Below are 20484 nucleotides of genomic sequence, written 5' to 3'. Positions count from 1 at the left end.
CAAGGAATCTACCAAAAGACCCCAAACAAACAAACAAAACTCCTTTTGTACCTAATAAGTGAATTTAGCAAAGTCCCAGGATTCAACAGAAACATACAAAAATTAGCTGTATTTCTGTGTGTTAGCAATGAACACAGTAACACCAAAATTAGAAATACAATACCATTTACAACTGCTCAAGAAAAAAAAAATGAATACTTAGGTGTAAATCTAACAAAACCTGTACAGGACCCTTAGGCTGAAAACTACAGTATTGATGAAAGAAACCAAAGAAGATCTAAATAAATGGAGAGACATATAGTAGTCCCCCTTTATCCTCAGGGGATATGTTCCAAGACCCCTCCCCTCAGTGGACACCAGGAACCATATATAGGTACTGAACCCTATATACATACTATGTTTTTCTATACATACATACCTACCTATTATAAAGTTTAATTTATAAATTAGGCACAGTAAGAATTTAACAACAATAACTAATAATAAAAGAGAATGATTATAATACATACTATGATAGAAGTTATGTGAAAGTGGTCTCTCTCTGTTTCTCAAAATAGCTCATATCCTTGGGCGCCTGGGTGGCTCAGTCGGTTACGTGCCCCACTTCGGCTCAGGTCATGATCTCAAGTTTGTGAGTTTGAGCCCCCCATCGGGCTCTGCGCTGACAGCTCGGAGCCTGGAGCCTGCTTCAGATTCTGTATCTCCCCATCTCTCTTCCTCTCCCCAACTTGTCCTCTCTCTCTCTCTCTCTCTCTCTCTCTCTCTCTCTCTCTCAAAAATAAAATAAACAAAAAGAAATATCTTCTACCCTTCTTGTGACGATGTGAGATAATACAATGCATGATGAGAAGAAGCGAGGTGAATGACACAGGGGCTGCGATGTGGCATGAAACTACTACTGACCTTCTGAGATACGTCAGGAAGAGGAACACCTGCTTCCGGACCGCGGACGACTCTGGGTAACCGAAACGGTGGAAAATGAGATCTCAGAGAAGTGGGGGGACCACTGTCCCCTAGTAATGGGTTGGCAGACTCAACATAGCAAAGGTGTCAGTTCATCCTAAATTGATATACAGGTTTAACGCAACTCCTATCAAAGTCAGAGCAATGCTTTTTTGTACATGTAGATAAGATTATTCTAAAATTTACACGGGGAGGCAAAGGAATTAGAATAGCTAAAATAATTTGTAAAGAAAAATAACGTGGGGGTAATCAGTCTAACCAATTTTAAGTATCAAATTTACCATAGGGCTACAGAAATCAAGACTGAGATATTGGCAGAGGGACAGACACATAGGTCAATGGCACAGAATAAAGAACCCCAAAATAGATCCGCATCAATAGGCCAAACCGGCTTCTGATAAAGGTGAACATACAATTCAATGGAGGAAAGGCAGCCTTTTAACAAATGGTGCTAGAGCACCTGGACATCCATAAGCAAAAAGTTAATCCTCATCTAAGTTGCACATCTTATGTAGAAATTACCTCAAGGTGAATGATGGACTTAACTGTAAAACCTAAAACTATAAAACTTTTAGGAAAAAAGCACGATAGAAAAATCTCTGGGATCTGGTCTCGGTAAAGAGTTCTTCGATTTGACAGCAAAAGCAGGATACAAAACAGGAAACATTGATAAACTGGACTTCGCCACAATTACAAACTTCTACCCGTCAGAAGGCCCTGTAAAGAGAATGGAAAGACAAACTACAGACTGGAAGAAAATGTTTGCCATCCATCCAACAAAAGGCCTGGTAGCTAGAACACACGAGGAATATTCAACACTCAAGTTAAAAAGCAAACAATCCAATCAGAACACAGGCAAAAGACATGAACAGATATTTCACTGAAGAAGATACACAGATGGCAAACGCAAATCAAAACAGCAATGAGATACCACTGCTCGTCTATCAGAATGGCTAAAATTAAAAATGGCAACACCACCAAATGCTGGTGAGGATGTGGAGAAACTGGAGCATTCAGTCATCGCTGGTAAGAATGTAAACCGGTGTAGCTATTCTGGAAAACGGTCTGGCAGTTTCTTAGAAACCTGCAAACGCAACTATCATCCGACCCAGGAGTTGCGCCTGTGGGCATTTATCCCAGAGAAACGAAGACTTAAATTCACCAAAAAAATCAAGACATGAATGTTTATAGCACCCTTATTTGTAACAGTCAAAAAGCTGGAAACAGTCCAGATGTCCCTCAACAGATAAATGGTTAAACTGTGGCACATCCATACCAGGGAATACTACTCAGTAATAAAAAGGTATAAGCCAATAAATGCAGCAACCTGAATGAATCTCCAGGGAATTATGCTGCGCGCAAAGCCAATTAAACAAAAAAAGTTGCATATTGTATGATTCCATATATATGGCGTTTGTGAAATGACAAAACTATAGAAATGGAGAACAGATCTGTGGTTATCAGGGGTTAAGGAGGGACTGAGGGTAGAAAGTGGGTGGCGATGCCTTTAAAAGGGCAACAAGAGGGACCCTAGTGGTGAAGGAAATGTTCTGTATCTAGACTTGTATGTATCAATGTCAGTATCAGGGTTGCAATACTGCAGGATAGTTTCCGTAAGATGTTACTATGGGAAACTGGGTTAAGGGTACATGGAATCTCTCTGTATTATTTCTTAAAATTCCATCTGAATCCATAATCGCTTCAAAATAAAAGGTTTAATTAGCAAAAACACTACTTTAAAAACCCGACGATATAAAAGGATACAGGCAATTACTATGTATTATAAAAAGCACACTTGAGTCTCTCAGTTTCAAAAAAAATTGAAATTACTATCAGGTACTACTATTAGGTCAAATTTTGGTTATGACTTGGGGAGTTGAAGGGAAAGAAATGGGTTTTCATTTCTGTCAATTTCCAGGAGAAAAAAACCCAAAGATACAGACCAATCTGTGTATCTGAGGTAAACCTCAGGTCTTAACACCTTTAATTTTAAGAAGGGTCCAAAAGAAATGCATTCTTTTATAGCTGTCTTTGAAATATTGTTTGGACTCCTCAGAAAAAATATGGCGTCCTTCACAGAATAGCTTATTCCAGAAGGGTGGGTCACAGCTGCAGTTAAAGGGAGACAGGAAGACACGGAGGAGTTGAAGGAGTTGAAGTAGAAGGAATGAGGCTGGGGTGGGGGGGACAGCTGGCCTAAGGGACAGTGGCCAGGACTTCACACCAGATCCCCTGGTGTGCCATCGACTTCCTCACCCTGCATTCCAATCCTAGTTCTGTCTCCTTTATTGAACATCAAGCAAATCACATCATCTCCGTGCCTCAATTTCTTTTTTTTTTTTTTAATTTTTTTTTTCAACGTTTATTTATTTTGGGGACAGAGAGAGACAGAGCATGAACGGGGGAGGGGCAGAGAGAGAGGGAGACACAGAATCGGAAACAGGCTCCAGGCTCCGAGCCATCAGCCCAGAGCCTGACGCGGGGCTCGAACTCACGGACCGCGAGATCGTGACCTGGCTGAAGTCGGACGCTTAACCGACTGCGCCACCCAGGAGCCCCTCCGTGCCTCAATTTCAAGCAAATCACATCATCTCCGTGCCTCAATTTCCTCCTCCTCAAAAATGGAGCTAAAAGTTTCTACCTCCTGTCAAACAGGATATTTGCAAGGATAAGTATCTGTACAGCCTGGAAATGTTTGAAAGAAAGGTCCCAAGAAATAGTATCTGCAAATGTGGTTCATTTAGAACATTCAACTGAAAGTCTATTTTATATGGGGAAACCTGCATAATGGAAGACAGTAATTTTGAAGGAGACTGGTGAAAGGGAAAGACAAAATGAATGAACTTTAAATTTTTTTTTTTTTCAACGTTTATTTATTTTTGGGACAGAGAGAGACAGAGCATGAACGGGGGAGGGGCAGAGAGAGAGGGAGACACAGAATCGGAAACAGGCTCCAGGCTCCGAGCCATCAGCCCAGAGCCCGACGCGGGGCTCGAACTCACGGACCGCGAGATCGTGACCTGGCTGAAGTCGGACGCTTAACCGACTGCGCCACCCAGGCGCCCCCAAAATGAATGAACTTTAAACCAAGTCGGTAGCTCATCTATATTTCTTCAGTTGTCCTCAGGTTACTGACGGCAAATTCAGCACTGCCCAAGCCATGTGGGGCCCCAATCCACCAGCAAAACCATCTTACTAGAACGGATTGTCCATAGTAGACGTTAAAGGATTGGAAAACAAAACAATTAAGAAACCAAAATCTCACAAGACTGCAAATCCACTAGGGACCTAAGCAGTGGTCTGCATCGTGCCACTGAAAAACGTTAAGAGCATGGAAATAAGCAGCGATGCGACTCTTCATTTCATTTTACCTGAAGCACTAATTGAATTTTGCCCAGTAGTTTAGTGACTCACTCAGGTCTGTCTGCCTGCACTTGAATCTAAGCTCTCTGATTGCAAAAGTCACAAGTCGCACTCATCTATGTCCCACGGACCATAACTTTGCGTGTAGTTGGCGCTCAGCGACTACTGAATTGAACACATGCTCACAAATATTATCGACCACTCCTAGCTTGAAGGAATATACTTAAGTTGTTCCAAAGCAGAGGCCGACCCCCTGGTATTTAGCTTCAGCCTTGTTAACTTATCGAGCAATGTTTTTTATCAGTTTCTCAATTTATCACAAGCTAAGGTCTGTAAGTGGAAATTTTTACTGATGATCTGGGGGGGAAAAAAAAGGTTTTAAAGAAAAATTCTGAGCCCAGAAGGACATGGGGCAAGACAATGAGAAACTCTGCGCTTTGACTGATATCGGGCGTAACAGCCTGCTTCTTATCAATAATTATCGGATTTTTAAAAAAAGTTTTAATTTTCTAGTATTTACTCACCAGTATCCAGTCTTGACTTGATATGCTGATACCTTGGGTTTTGTGGTATTCTTTTGGTTAGGTACTAAAAAATAAGAAAATTCACAAAATAATCAGGTTAATGTAAAAATAAGGGTGACAAAGGTGGGAAAGAGTCAGATACTTAAAAAACAGAACAGGTGATAACATTTCACCAAATTTAATGATTTTTTAAACATTTATTTATTTATTTTGAGAGAGAGAGAGAAACAGGAGGGGCAGAGAGAGAGAGAGAGAGAGAGAGAGAGAGAATCCCAAGTAGAGTCCGCACCATCAGCCCAGAGCCCAATGTGGGGCTCGAACTCATGAATTGTGAGATTGTGACCTAAGCCGAACCAAGAGTCGGATGCTTAACCGACTGAGCCACCCAGGAACCCCAAATTTTATCAAATTTAAAGAAGGAAAGAGCCCTAGAGGTCCAACTGTCCATTCAATCTAGGACTCTTCGCCACAGCATTTCCATAGGTGAGAATGGTTATCTTGTTTCCGTCAAAATATTTTCATTTTTTGTCAAAATAATCTCATGGCCCTATATAATTAGGAAGAAAAAAAAAAACCTCGTAAAAATTATTTCTGACATCGAGCCCAAACTAGTCTCCCTTTAGTTCCATCCAGTCCACTGTCACAACCCTGAACGAGACACCCTCCACCCCCACCTCAAGAAATCTGTTCAAATAACTAAAGGCAGCTCTCTGGTCCTTCTTTTTTAGTTTTACTCTTGGTATGATGAGGCCATCTCCTCTGGACACCCTTTAGATTTTCTCCACATCTCCCCTAAAAAGTAGCTTTTGGACCCAGACCTGAGCACGGCGCCCAGATGTTACTAGGCCAGGACCCTGCTTGGCAGTCCTCCCCTGCTGCTTGCCTGGAGTCTGAGGCTCCACAGATGGCATTGCGATGGCATCTGCTCTCGGGGCCACTAAGGCTCATCATGGGCCCAGGGTAAGTTTGTGGTCATCAGAGAATGCCTACGTCAGGTCTCCCTTGTCCTGTACTCTGGGAGGGACCTCTAAATCCAAGCACAAGACCTTTACCCATATTAAGTTTCACTGGCATTTGCGAAAGCCATCCAAGTGAGGGAAGGCTAGTGAATCGACATTTCAAGATCTAGATTTCTTGGGATGCCTGGGTGGCTCAGTAGGTAAAGCATCTGACTCTTGGTTTCGCTCAGGTCATGATCTCACAGATTGTGGGTTCGGGCCCCACATCAGGCTCTGTGCTGACAGCATGGAGCCTGCTTGGGATTCTCTCCCTCTCCCTCTCTCTGCACCTCCCCTGCTCGCTTGCTCGCTCTCTCTCAAAATAAATAAATAAACATAAAAAAAAAAAAAAGATCTAGCTTTCTCGCTCAGGCTTTTTTCTGGTCTACAAGTATGAAAATCATATGTTCAGTCACAGGTAGCTGTGGAATACGAAATTAAAACTGGTTAATACTTTTCTGGCTTCGTCTTCTGCCACTCTCACACATGACCCCATGTTAGCATTGCCCGAGTGCTCCCTTAATTTGCTGCACTCCCTCAGATCCTCAGGCTTAGCAAATGTCTGCCTAGAATGCCTTTCCTCGACTTGTCCTCGGACAAAACCTTACTTCCTCTGTAAGGTGTCCAAGGTGGAATTGGGCATTTCCTCTCCCAGGCTCCCAGAGTACCCTGTACCATTGTTCACACCCCACCCTTCTCTATATGCCCTTGGAGGCAGGGACAAAGACGTACTCATATCTGTGCACACCCAGGACCTAGTACGTGGTAGGCACATTTATTGAGATGCAGTCAACAAATGAATATCTAGAATGCAAAGTATATTACAGTAACTACCTGGTTCCTTGGAAGGGAACACCAAACTTTATTATTATTTCTTGAGATTATTTTTATGTATTTATTTTTTTTAAGTAATCTCTACACCCAGTGTGGGGCTTGAACTCATGATCCCAAGATTAAGAGTTGTGTGCTTTACCGACCAAAGGAAAAAAAAATCCGGTGGAGAACTAAAATGTAAAACCCCTATCATATGCTCTTGAAAACACAGTTAACTACAGCATGTCCTGTTGGCCAGAGTTTTGAATTTCAGAGACTAGGAAGAATTTCTAAGAACTGGGGGCACCCATAGAGAATTATCAACTTCTAATTTTGCCAAGAATGGTCTTTTATTGTTATTAAAAAAAACTCATGACGTTGTCTCTGGTTTTCATTTCACTCTAGAGAAGTAAAACCTTTGTCCTGAATGCTTAGCATTGGGCCTCAGATGTGTGTGTGGAACCCTAAGCTTTTTCATCCTTAGAGAAAGCCTGGAGAGCCCCCATTTCCATCTGACCAGTAATCTACTGTCTTTAAGACAAACTGACTCTAACACCAATTCCAACTCCGGAATTCCTAGATGAAGACGGAGAAGATTCTTAAGCGAGAGAAGGGAAATATTTAAAGACTAAAAGGGGGAACTTTAGGGCAAGATATCCCAGAAGACAATATCATAGCAAAACAAAACGAAACATCAAAAAAAAAAAAAAAAAAAAAAAACCCAGAAAACCAGGGAAAACATGTGTCTGGTAAATTGAGTCAAGAAAAGCTAATAGTAGAATTCAGTTATCTTAGGCTAAGGGATTTTTTTTTTCATCTTTTTCTGTACTCTGTATTTTTATAATTTCTATATGCTATTTCCTGTTTTTACTTTTGTTTTGTTTTGTTTTCTGCTAGTTTCCTAGCAAAGTGTCTTTTGAAAAACTCCAGGCTAGTCTCTGCTGAACCAAGGGGATTTGTCCATACCTAAGCCAACATAGCTAAGAAGTGAGGGTGTCTCTGGGGACCAGGTGTGGTGGCAGCAGAATGATTGGGGGGGGGAGTGTGGACAGCTGCAGTCGCTGGGCCCCTCCCGCCCCCGGTTTTCCCTTACATAGACTAATGAGAAATCCATATGCTGCAGTAGAAAAATGTAGTGTCTCTTTTCCATTTTCCCAATTTGGTCCAACTTCTCGTTCCTGGCTTTCGAGTGCCAACCACAACGTAAAACTCTAAGGAGACCATCACAGATTTTATGGAACTTTCATACTTTTTTCCTTAAAATTCTTGTTTTGGGGGTGACTGTTTCTTGACCTACTGACCAACTGGCTTTTTCTTTTTTTTTCAATTACATACACAGGATGGAATGGTGGAAAGTGAAAGAGCTGAGAAAAGTTCTTTCAAGAAGGACTATTCATTCATTCATTCATTCATTCATTCATTCAAAAAAGACTTATTGAGCACCAACTCTTCAGCAGACATTTACTGGGTGTCTACTAGGAGTGAGCCGCCATGCTAAGCACACAGAGCCCTCCAGCTCTCAGTGGTGCTGGGAAGAAAGACAAGTGAACAAAGACAAGTGACTAAAAGAGTCAAGAACTGTGTCCTGAGCCATGACTTCCAGGCTGAAATCTGAGGGCTAAGAAAATGAGTCAAGCTAAAGGAGTGGTAGGTGGAAGGTAGGGTTTCTGGCAACTGGTAGACCTGAAGCATAGGGGGCAACATGGGGTCAGATGAGACTGAAGAAGCAGATGGGGGGGGGGGTGGCGTTCATAAAGGGCCTTGTATCCATCCATGCTAAGGAACCTGGATTTTTTTTTTCCTGTAGATGACTATCCTTAAATGGGCAATTTTGCTGCCCCCTTGCTCCTGGGGACAACAGTCAATGTCTGAACACCTTTTAGGTGGGTGGTGGCTGTGGTGGGGCTGCTACTGGTATCCAGTGAGTAGAAGCCAGAGATGCTGCGAAACACCCTACAATGACAGTCCCCCACAGCAAAGAATTAGCTGGCCCAAAATGTCAATAGTGCTAAAGTTGAGAAACCTTAGTGTAGACGATTGGGGAGTTACTGAAGAAAGTAAGAAGAAGTGATGGGATTATATTTCCATTTTAGAAAGCTCATTCTGGCAGCATTCTGGAGAGCTAACAGGATCATAGTCAAGGATGGAGGCACAAAGATCAATTAAGAGGTAGGTGTGCTAAGAAGATCTATGATGCTAAGAAAGTGGCAGAAGAGATGAGGAAGAGGAGACAGCTTCAAGATGTAAAATCAGTAAGATTGAAAACTGACTGGTATAGCAGGGTGAGGACAGTGTTACCATTCTCCAAAAAAGGGAATTAAGGAGGAAGCATACATTGAAAAACAGGAGGTTTTTCATGTTGAGGCACGTTCAGTGTGACGTATCTGTGGGTTATCCAAGACGGAAATGGTGAGCTGGCTATTTGGGTCTGGAGATCAGGAGGTCTGGGGTTGCAGAAGGAAGGTTTGGTGATTGTCAGCATAAAGGCAGCAGGGGAAGCCATAGGAATGGACAAAATCACCATCAGGGACCGTTTAAGATGAAATAGCCCAGCACTCAAGGTCTGGTAGAGAAAAGCACCATGTTTGAGACTCACGAGAGGCCAGAAGAAAGCGGGTCATCAAAATTAAAGAAGAGTTTCAGGAAGAAGGGAGTGGTCAACAGTGATCAATGCTGTCAAGTCCGAGAACAAGAGGTCAAACATGAACAAGTGAGCAAGAATGAAGGCCAAGTAAGAGAATAACAAAGTAAATTTGGATTGAACAAACCAGAATGTTGTTGACGGCCCTGGTGGAAGAGGTTACAGTAAATTGACAGAAGCAGAAGCAAAACAGCAGGTTGTATGAGATGGGGAGGGAGGAAAACACAGGATAGCAGCCAGATGGCCTTTTTTTGCCCCCTTGAGAGTTGCTAAGGAATAAGTTTTTCTTGTTGATTTGTTTTGTTTTGGAAGAAAGGAGAGATTTGAGGATGTTTAGAGGCTAGATAATAGAAGTTGGAAATGGAGCAAGAAGGTATGGAAATGAGGGAGTGGGAGAGAATGAGGCCCGGAGCCCAGGCAGAAGGCTCAGCTCTGGATACTGGCTATGTATTCAAGATAAAGATACCAGATAGGCGATCACAATGAAGTTCCTCGGGAGGAGGGAGGAAGCTAAGAAAGTTCATGGTTGTGATATGATCAGGGGCTCTTGGAGAGCAATCAAAAATGTGAAAGACTCTTTGAGGGCTTACATCTCTAGAAAGGTCCAAAGATAATGTGCTCCCCGTGTGGCCATGCCTCCCCAGCTACTTCACTTCCACTCTGCTTTCAAGACCCAGCACAAACATGTCTTCCAAGAAGACTCCTCTGAAGGCCCCAGTCAGATGGACATCTATTCCCTACCTGGACTGTCACGGCTCTTTGTACTAATCATGATTACTCCTTGCTTCCGGCACTTGGGACATGGCTCTACCTTCCAGATCTCTGCACCTGCGGTGAGGCCTCGCACCAGCAAGAGCGGTCAGGACTGCCTAATGGATGGAGATGGTTCTCACACCTGAGCAACACACAGCATGCGTGTCAGCACCACACGACGGCCCTGGGAGTCTGAGGCAAAGGGAGCACTCACACACGGCCGGGGGATGTGGGAGACTTTGCGGGAGAAATGGCACTGGAGCTGTGTCTCAAGGGTTGAACTTCTGTGGATACGATGAGAGAGGAAACAGGTGGGAAAAGCATGCTGAGTGGAGGCAATTCTAACAGCAAAGCCACTTTAAAGGCCAAGTGTAAAGAACAGCATGTTTTCGGTATGCGAAAGAAGGTACAACAACCGTAATGAAGGTAGCCGATGCTAACATTTATTGAACACTTAACCATGTTGTCGGGCACTCGACTAAGCATTTTACCTACATTATCCCATTTAATCCTCACAACAGCCTGTGAAGTAGATACCAGCATTATCTTCATCATACATAGTAGGAAAACAGGCACAAAGCGGAGTGACCTCTCGAGGTTACTCAGCGGGTGAGAAGGATGGAACCTGGATCGAAACTGGGTCGTCTGGCTCCAGAGCCTCCACTCTTCCACACTCATTCCAGGGTTCTGAAAATCAGATCCTCGGATGGATTTTTGATAGTCCATGAGTCCCGTGAAACTACGCAAAATTTTGTGTGTGTGCATTTTTATGGGGAAGGGGTCCTTGTTTTCACCAAATCTGCAAAGAGATTTGTGACCTAAAAAGGGTTAAGAACCAGGGGTATATGAAATCCTGTGCTGTCTGGTGGGACCATGGATAGGCAGGCTCCAAGTAGAGAACCCTGAATGTAGACGAAGGGCCTGGCGTAGGCCCTGAAGACAATGGAAGGTACCAAAAATACTGAGCCGTGAGCCACATAATTGCAAGAGTATTTTCGCAGATTACTAACACACAATTTATGAATCCATGGATGTTGGAGAGGAAGGGAGAAGTATGAGAATCAACAATGGGATTTTTCTGAAGGAAAGTCACTAAAAAACGAGTGGCATTGTCTGAATCTCAAGTCATTCAAACACGAATGAGCTTTTCTGACTTCCCACCTCTCTCAAAATGGAACTCACAAGGTTGGTTGTATTTCAATGGCAACATATGTAATAAGATTTGCCTTTAAAGGATTTTTAAAAATACCATTATACATTTTGTTCAGAATTTCCCTATTTATCTCCTTTGTATAGACAGGAGGTCCATCAAATGAAGGAAATGAATTCAATCTTGAAAAGAGCCTCATTTAAGGCAATCTCACACTTAACATAGGTCTTTTAGAGAGCTTTTTTTTTTTTTAAATGGGAGTTTTGATCTGGCCCAATTCTACTGATCTCAAACACTAACCCGGCCCCTGTATGCACATGCAGCAGCCCCTACTTTGCCAGCAGCTACTACCTATGGCTGATTGTATTTCTCAAGATGTTTGCAACAGAATTTCCCATCTCACTTACACTGTGATGTTGAGACTCCTCCCATGGTGGGGTGGGGCCAAAGTCTCCATCCCCAGCCCCACTGGAATCTGGATGGGCTAGTGAGTGTGATGGAAGTGCTGCCTTATGACTTCTGAGGCTAGATCCTAAAAGGCAATACAGCTTCCACCTACCTGTCCTGGGACATTTGTTCTTGGAATCCAGCTACCATGTTGTGAGAAAGGCCAAGCCACACGGAAAAGGCCATGTGTAGGTAGTATGGCTGACAGCCCCAACTGAGGGCCTAGCCAACAGACTGTATCAATGGCCTTGAAGAAGCCTTCAAGTTAGCTCTAGCTCTAGCTTCTGTCTGCCTGAAAAACCACAAGAGATCCCAAATGAGAAGTGCCTAGTCGAGCCTGGTCAGCCTCCAGGACCATAAGAGATCATAATAAAATGACTATTATTTTAAGTCACTAAACATGGGGTGATTCATGAGGAATCAATCTATAATCGGAACATATATTCCGATATATAATTGGAACACCCTCCCCTCCCCGCTTCCTTTCTAGCTAAGCAACTTGGGTGGGGCGGGAGGGGGGGGACCCCTACACTGGGTATCTGCACTTTACTCCTCTATCTATTGCATTGCAACATGGCTACCGTCCCCACTATTCTACTATGGTTCCTATGGCAGCTGGCCAACATCAGAGATCCCCTAATTGCTGAAAAATGGCTCCTTTTCATTCTTTAACTCACTTGACCTTTCTGTACCATTTGACACTGCTATACAGCCCTACCTTCTTCAGTTTCCACTCCCTTGGCTTCAGTGATACCTCTCTCCCCTGATTCTCCATTGACACATAGATCATTTCTGTCAGCCATTTAAGCACCATGTTCGCCAGGATTCCATCTTCTCAATCTATAGCTTCTCTGTGGGCCAAACACTTAGGTTGAATTCCCTTTGTATGCTTCTGAAATCCAAACAGGGAACTGTAGCCTGACTTCTCCTCCCAGCTCAGCCATATATTCATGTACTCATTCAACAAATGTTTATTTGCATGCCAGGCAGTGCGACAATGCATACAAGTTTATGTTCTTGTAAGTATGCCAGAAATAAACAAATAAATAATTACAGATCACAAATAAAATAATTACAGATCATGAGCTACTGGATGAAGATAGCATATTGAACACAGGCCTTTAATTTCACTTCCTTCCAAAACCTCAATTTTGTCTTCTATTTTAAGGACATAAAGCTCAAAAAACCAGAGAGAGTGGGAGAAGGTACAGCAATAGATTTTTGAAGTCTAGAAAGCAGATCAACAAAGGAAAATGACTTGACTGATTCAAGAAAATCAAAGGGAAGGCCAAGAACAATTCTTTTTTTTTTTTTTTTTTTTTTTCAACGTTTATTTATTTTGGGACAGAGAGAGACAGAGCATGAATGGGGGAGGGGCAGAGAGAGAGGGAGACACAGAATCGGAAACAGGCTCCAGGCTCTGAGCCATCAGCCCAGAGCCTGACGCGGGGCTCGAACTCACGGACCGCGAGATCGTGACCTGGCTGAAGTCGGACGCTCAACCGACTGCGCCACCCAGGCGCCCCAAGAACAATTCTTAAAAGGCTTAGGAAGTGACAGCTCCAGGCACCTCCGGAAGTGGGGAGTAAAAGGAGGGGCTGAAATAAGGAAGATTATTTGAAGGCTGATTGAAAAACAACTGGGTCTCCAAATCCCTGTCCCCTGTGTGCCCCTGAGTGACCTCCCCTCCTCCACCATGGCAGATCTCTATAGATTTATTCCCTGAAAAGAGTTTCTGGACTGGGAGGTATCCAGACAGAGAAAGGCAGAGATATCATTACTGAAAATAGGGGCATTAAGTGAATGATGCATACTAATGTTGAAATTTAGCTCCTAGCTCTAATTCCTCCAGGAATTCAGTTAGGCTTTTATTCTCAGGAGACTGGAGGAATTCTCTGAGCAAAATAACCAGCCTAAGAGGAAAGAGCTGAACCTACAGATTTGGGAGGATAGTTCCCCAAATCATGGCCCAGTGAGATCTTCCTGTAGTTAGGCTCACCATCAGCAAGTCCCTCTCAAATATACAGATTCAAATCACCTGTTTAAGTTTCCTTCTCAAAACATAAATTAATAATTTGGGATTAAATTATTTATTAAATTATTAAATTATGTATTAAATTAAAGAAGCCTGAGAACATTGCTATGAAGTGAATTGTGTCTCCCCCACCACCCCCCCAAATTCATCGCAATGTTCTCAGGCTTCTTTTAATTCTAAATTATTAATTTATGTTTGGGGGTTATATTGAAGCCCTAATCCCCAATGTAACTGTATCTGGAGACGGGGCCTTTTGGAGGTAATTAAGGCTAAATGAGGTCATAAGGGTGGGACACAAGTGTAATAGAATTAGTGTCCTTATAAACAACGACACCAAAAGAGCTCTCTCCCCTCTGCACAGGGCACACAGAAAGAAATCTAGTGAACACAGTGAGAAGGCAGTCATCTACAAGGCAGGAGAGACCTCTCACCAGAAACTAAACTGGCCAGCACCTTGATCCTGAACTTCCCAGCACTCCAAAACTGCCAGAAATAAATTTCTGTTGTTTAAGCAACCCAGTCTGTGACATTTTGTTATGGTGGCCTGAGTTGACTAGTACAAACATCTCCAACAAACCAAAAAGAAAAATTGCAATAGGGAGGAAATACCCTATGCAGGGAAAAAAATAGTTCAAAAAACTATCATTAGAGAAATGAAAACATATATCCACACAAAAACTTGTACATGAATATTCATAGTAACATCATTCATAATAGCTCCAAAGTAAAAACAACCCAAATGTCTATCAAAAAGAATAAAAGACGTATGTCTACGCAAAGACTATTATCCAGTAATAAAAAGGAATGAAGTACTAATACATGATATAACATGGATGAACCTTTAAAACATTATGCTAAGTGAAAGAAACCAGTCACAAAAGGCATTTTGCATGACTCCATTTATATGAAATGTAGACAATAGGCAGATCTACACGGAGTAGATTAGTGATTGTCAAGACTGGATGGGGAAGACAATGGGAAAATTGGGGAGTGATAGTTAAAGGTTACAGGATTTCTTTTTGGTGAAATGAAAATGTTCTGATCAATGATGATTGCACAACTCTGTGAATATATTAAAACCACTGAATTGTATACTTTAAATAGGTGAATTATATCTCATAATGCTGTTACGAAAAAATGAAAACTTGACAACTTAAAAAAATTTTAAAAACTTTAGCTCCACAACCATACCAAGTACTCATGTAAGCGTTAAAAGAAAATAATTAAGTTGGGCTGTATTTGTCTGACATGGAAAGATCCCCAAGACTTATTGTTAAGTGCAAAAAGCAAGTCAAAAAGCCATATATCAAATGTTATAACATTTGGGTAAAACAAAACCACAAAATAAAATTCTCTCTTTACACACACAAGTGTGTGCGCACAGACACAAATGCAGAGCAAAAGTTTTGGCAAAGATAACTGGAAAAAAATTGTAAATAGTGATGTAGGAAAATTTTCCTACATATTTACAAAACCTTATAAATAGTACAGAATAAAATAAAGGCAGATAGAAACTCCAGGAAAAACAAAAAGTGGTAAGAAAGAAAATGTAACCGTAATGATTACTGCTTTGGCAATAATCAACACTTACACAGTAACTTAAAAAACAAACACACAAACAAAACAACAGTAAAAAAAAAATCCAATTAGAAATCAGGCAAAAGACAAAAACAGATATTTTGTTGAAGAAGATATATAAATGGGAAATAAGCACGTGAGAAAAATGTAAGATGTTCAACCTCAGTATCCATTGGGGAAATGCAAATTGAGACCACTATGTGATGTCACAGTGCACCTATTAAAACAACTAAAATAAAAAATATCGACAATACCAGATGTTGCCAAGAATGTGCAAAAACTGAATCTCTCATACACTGGTGAGGAGAATGTAAAATGGTACAGTCACTCTGGAAAATAGTTTCTAAAAAAACTCATATATGCTCACATATGACCCAGCAACTACACTTCCAGGCCTCTATCCCAGAGAAATGAAAATGAACATCCACACAAACAGCTGTACCCAAGAGTTCGTCTCTTTATTTATAATAGCCTCAAACTGAAAACAAGCAAAATATCCTATAATAAGTGAATGGGTAAACAAACCGTTATACATCCATGCCCCAGAATCCTAACCAGCAACAAAAAGGAACAAACTATTGCCATAAGCCACAACTTGGATGTGTCTCAAGGACATTAGTCTGAGTGAAAAAAAGCCAATCTCAAAAGGTCACATATGGTGTGATCCCACTTATGTAACATTCTCAAATAATAAAATTACAGAAATGGAGAACACATTAGTGATTGCCAGCGGTTAGGATGAGGAGGAGGAAAGTGGATGGGACTAGGAAGGGACAGAACGAGGGAGATACCTGTGGTGATAGAATAGTTCTGTATTTTGATTACAAATATAAACCTGTGCAAATCTGGATTAAATCTACACAAGTGAAAAAACAGCCTAGCCTAGAACTATACATGTATTATATAAATGTCAATTTTATGGCTTTGATAGTATACTAACATAAAATATAATCAGTGGGGCAAATTGGGTAAAAGTACATGGGACTGTACTGTTTTTGCAACTTCCTGTGAACCTATAGTTATTTCAAAATGAAAAGGTTTTTTTCTTTTTTCAGATTTTATTACTTTTTCTTTTAGTGTTTATTTTTGAGAGTGAGAGAGAGAGAGCACACGCACATGCATGAACGACCAGGGAGCAGGGGAGGGACAGAGAGATAGGGAGACAGAGGATCTAAAGCAGGCTCTGCACTGACAGCGAAGAGTCCAACACGGGGCTTGAACCCACAAACAGTGAGATCGTGACCTGAGCCAAAATCAAGAGTCGGATGCTAAACCAACTGAGCCACCCAGGCACCCCACAATAAAGTCTTTTATAAGGACACATCAGGGTCCAAAGCAGAGCTCTTAAGAATTAAAAACATGATGGCAGAGGGCGCCTGGGTGGCGCAGTCGGTTAAGCGTCCGACTTCAGCTAGGTCAGGATCTCGCGGTCCGTGAGTTCGAGCCCCGCGTCGGGCTCTGGGCTGATGGCTCGGAGCCTGGAGCCTGTTTCCGATTCTGTGTCTCCCTCTCTCTCTGTCCCTCCCCCGTTCATGCTCTGTCTCTCTCTGTCCCAAAAATAAAATAAAAACAAAACAAAACAAAAAGTTGAAAAAAAAAAACAACCATGATGGCAGAAATTAAATAATAGGATTACAAGATAAAGTTAAATAAACAATCTCCAAAAGAGGAAAAGACCAAAAAGTGGAAAACAGGAAATAAAACTTAAGCAAATTAGAGAATCAGTCTTACAGAAGCAACATGAGAATAATGAATTCAAGCAAGAGAGAATGGAGAAAGTGGGAAGGAGAAGTGAACAACAAAATAATTCAACAAAATTTTACAGAATAGGCATGAATTTCTGGTTCCCACCAAAATGAGTGAAAACAGACCCATAGCAAGGCATATCTTTGTGAGACATAACACTGGAAACACAGAGAAGATTCTACAAGCTTCCAGAAAGGAAAAAATCAAGTCACATACAAAGGAACACGTGGCTTTGGACTTCTCCACAGCCAACACTGGACGCTAGAAGACCACAATGTAATGTTTTCAAAACGCTGATGGTCTCCCACCAAGAATTCTATACTCAACCAAACTTGCAGGCAGGTAAATGTGAAGGCAGAATAACAACATTTTCAGACATGCGTAACATTTTAGACAGAAATAAAAAATATTTATTCCGCATGCACTCTTTTTCAAGAAACTACTGGAAATTGTGCTCCACTAAAACAAGGAAATTGGACATCTTCCTCTAGGACACAAACGTATGACCACACAGGGCATCCGTGCTTCTCTCCCCTACACTCCTCTAATCTCATCAAGGGTGTCAGCACCGATGGGTAGCCCCAGCTGGGAAACTAAGTCATCCATTCCACTCTCATTTCTCAAAGCTAAGCATGAAGTCTTAACGACTTAATTCCCTAAATATTTTTCATTTCTGTCCCTGGTTCGATGGCCTTACTTTAAGTCTGTATCATAAATACCACCTAACTAATCTGCCTATCTCCAGTCCTGGCCTCCTCAAATCCTTTCTCCACAAAGCAGCTATAGCCATCGGCCTAAAATGCAAATCTGACCACATCACCCAGTTACTTACAACTTCTCAAAGGATTCTCAAATTCAGACCAGCAAGCAAGATAAGGATGTGGCAAACTGCCGGTCTCCACACCTACCTCCCTCGCCTCCGTGGTAGAGATTATATTCGATCCTGGCATTCTCCTGCAGAGCCCAAACTTAGCCTCACAACTTTCTCAACCTAGCTCACAGATATCCACCGCGAAATGAAATGAATTGCGACTCCTGTTCCGTATAAAGGCCGAGTACTTTAACGAGGCACAGGGGGCCCTTCCAGAATTTACTCCTTCTTCTCTACAGGGAACTGTCCACTCCCCCCCCGTTTCACACCTCCTCATCTTTGCTTTTGCTATTCTATCTGGGACGCTCCCTCACCTGGCTCATCACCTTGCCATTTCATACCATCTCCAGGACCTTCTCTCACTTCCTTAAGTGAGTCCAATCTTTCCTCTGTGCTCTTTTAACTTGTTCCCAAACCACACTGTACTCAAATTCTGTTTACAAGTCTCCCTCACTAGACTGCACTTACTAAAGGACAAATGCCTTGTCTTACTCTTATTTCTAGCACCCACGGCAGTGTACGAGTTCCATAAACATTTGTTGAAATTAAGTGCGCACAAATGCAGCAGGGTACTAGGGGTGAAACAGACAAGAAAGTAAAAGGTCCCATCGGGAAGAGGATAAACTAACGTCATAGTTTGCTTCCTTTACACATGGCTTGATCTGCTTGTTCCTGCTCATCCTGTATCCCCAGAATCAGAAACGATGGCTCCTTTTGACTTTGCTCCTTTTAGGGTTCAGGGCGTTCATCTGCATGTTCGTTATATTGTGGAACTGCCACACCTAGACTGTAAGCCCTTTGAGGGAAGGGGCTGTGTCTTCGGGCACTTCGCTTCTCTGGGCGACAAATGGCGGGGTACAGCGAACGTTCGGGAGGGTGGTCTCTCACGACCTGATGCCGGACTTGGCTCGCAATCCCCCAGGCCCGCCCCGCCTCCCTCCGCTCTCCAGACCCCTCCTCACGGCGGCCGCCTCCCGCCTTCCGGCCGACGGAAGTCGCTAGCTGCTCTTCCCGGCCCACGTGGAGCCTTTTCCGGTGCGCCCGCCCCCTCCGGCTCTCCGATCGAGACCTGACCCTCACCTCGGGATTCCCAATGTGCCTCCGGACAGACATATCTGCTCCAACCGACCACGCCGGGATTCTAGCCTCGCCGGTAGCCTCTAACCCTAACTTCCTACCCCGACCACCTCTCTCGGCCTCCTCCTTACAACCTCTACTCCGATTGGCTTCCCTGCCCCGGCTAGCCAATGGAGGCTCTGTTTACTCTCTCTTTCCAGGGTCAAGGGGGAAGCGAGACGCCGCTCAACGGTTGCCAGGGGCAACGGGGGGACGCCGGCTGCGGAGGCCCTTTGTGCTCTGGGCAAGGCCCGGCAGGCTGCAGCCTGAGAGCGGGAAGAGGGGCGTGGGGGGGAGGGGCAGGCTGGCGCCTGCGCGTGAGCGACTATGCGGAGCCCGGGGGAGGGGGGGGGAGGGGAGGGGCCCCAGAGCAGGAATTGGTTAAGGGCGCTTTGGGGGGAAACAAGGAGCTAATGTGCAAGCACATACGTGGCACGGGCACTCTCCCCTCCTAAGGCCATCTTAAGCAAACATCTGGGCTACTTCTACAATAGGGAAAAGATAGGAGACAGGGCTGTTCCTCAGGAATTGGAGAACCTGTAGTTTCTTATTTTCAGGTTAGGTTAATATGCAAATCACGCGAAATATCATGCGTCAATACAGTAATTATTGTTGCCTTAAAAGCGCTTTAGCTAGCTAGAGAATGGCAGCTTTAATTGCAAAGCGCACACACCATTCTGTGATTCATCATTCGCTTAACAAATATTTAATAAGCACCTTATGAGAAAAGCTCCAGTAGGTTGTGTGGAGGATGGGAGGATGACTAAGAACCAATCCCGTTGTCATGGAAACCATTGTGACTCCTGCCATCAGCTGCCACCTGTTCTTATTCCAGATCTGAAAATTAAGTCCCAGCCACCTTTACAAAACAATCACACACACAGTTTGACTTTGGCTCCAAAATGTCCCACCAAATCCATCAAAATTACTATTTACTTTTACATGGGAGAACAACACAGTAACCCTTTGTCCTTTGCTCGAAGTTGTTTTTCCAGGAATGGAGAAAGGTTACTCTGAACTGCTCATGTTCACCGGCTGTCCCTGCTTGTGCATAATAGCATGCAGCTGAGCTCCTTCAGGGTCTGTGCAGATGACCCATTCGGCCACATGGCCTCACGTGCCCTTGTCCTCTCAGACACTTCAGCGTTGCACCCTTAAGGCCGCACCTTAAATCGTGTAGTCACTTATGGCTGCTTGACCTCCAGGATCTTAAGCTGGCCACAGCTGTCTCTTGCCCATTCCTGCCTACTGAGTGTGTCTGAACTTTCCTAGTGTTCTCCAGTCTTTTAACCCCTCTAAGACCCCCAGTTTCTCACTTCTCCACTAGAATAAGGAAGAGTTTAGAGGCTGCAAAAAAAAAAAAAAAAAAAAAAATGGGAAGGGGACAGTAGGGAGGATATCTTAGTATGCAGAGACTTCTGGACACGTTGCTACTTAGAATAAACGTTTGCCAGTGCCCTGTGGAGGTGAGGTGATGATGGGGATT

General features: G+C 43.0%; 1 protein-coding gene across 4 annotated transcripts in view; it reads right to left on the bottom strand.

Moving 5' to 3' along the window:
- CEP41 (centrosomal protein 41) overlaps nt 1-19099 on the bottom strand; it is a 49100-nt gene extending 30001 nt beyond the window's left edge. Inside the window, exons 1-3 of one of the 4 annotated variants that reach the window (XM_086690066.1) lie at nt 18963-19073; nt 17920-18002; nt 4851-4914 (exon numbers count right to left, since the gene is read on the bottom strand). In XM_086690066.1, the coding sequence (XP_086546192.1) occupies nt 4851-4914; nt 17920-17961 (106 nt within the window). In that variant the 5' untranslated portion in view covers nt 17962-18002; nt 18963-19073. Of the gene's footprint in view, nt 1-4850; nt 4915-17919; nt 18003-18511; nt 18797-18962 lie in introns of those variants that run through there. The other 3 variants (XM_086690083.1, XM_086690059.1, XM_086690073.1) reach the window with 3 other exon arrangements.
- Between the last annotated feature and the right edge of the window lie 1385 nt (nt 19100-20484).

Source organism: Puma concolor, chromosome A2 (genome assembly GCF_028749965.1).
Source record: "Puma concolor isolate L17-30 chromosome A2, mPumCon1.1.hap2, whole genome shotgun sequence".
In the NCBI taxonomy this organism is placed as follows: domain Eukaryota; kingdom Metazoa; phylum Chordata; class Mammalia; order Carnivora; family Felidae; genus Puma; species Puma concolor.
Note: the sequence above shows the minus strand (reverse complement) of the source record. Positions and strands in the feature narration are given on the sequence as shown.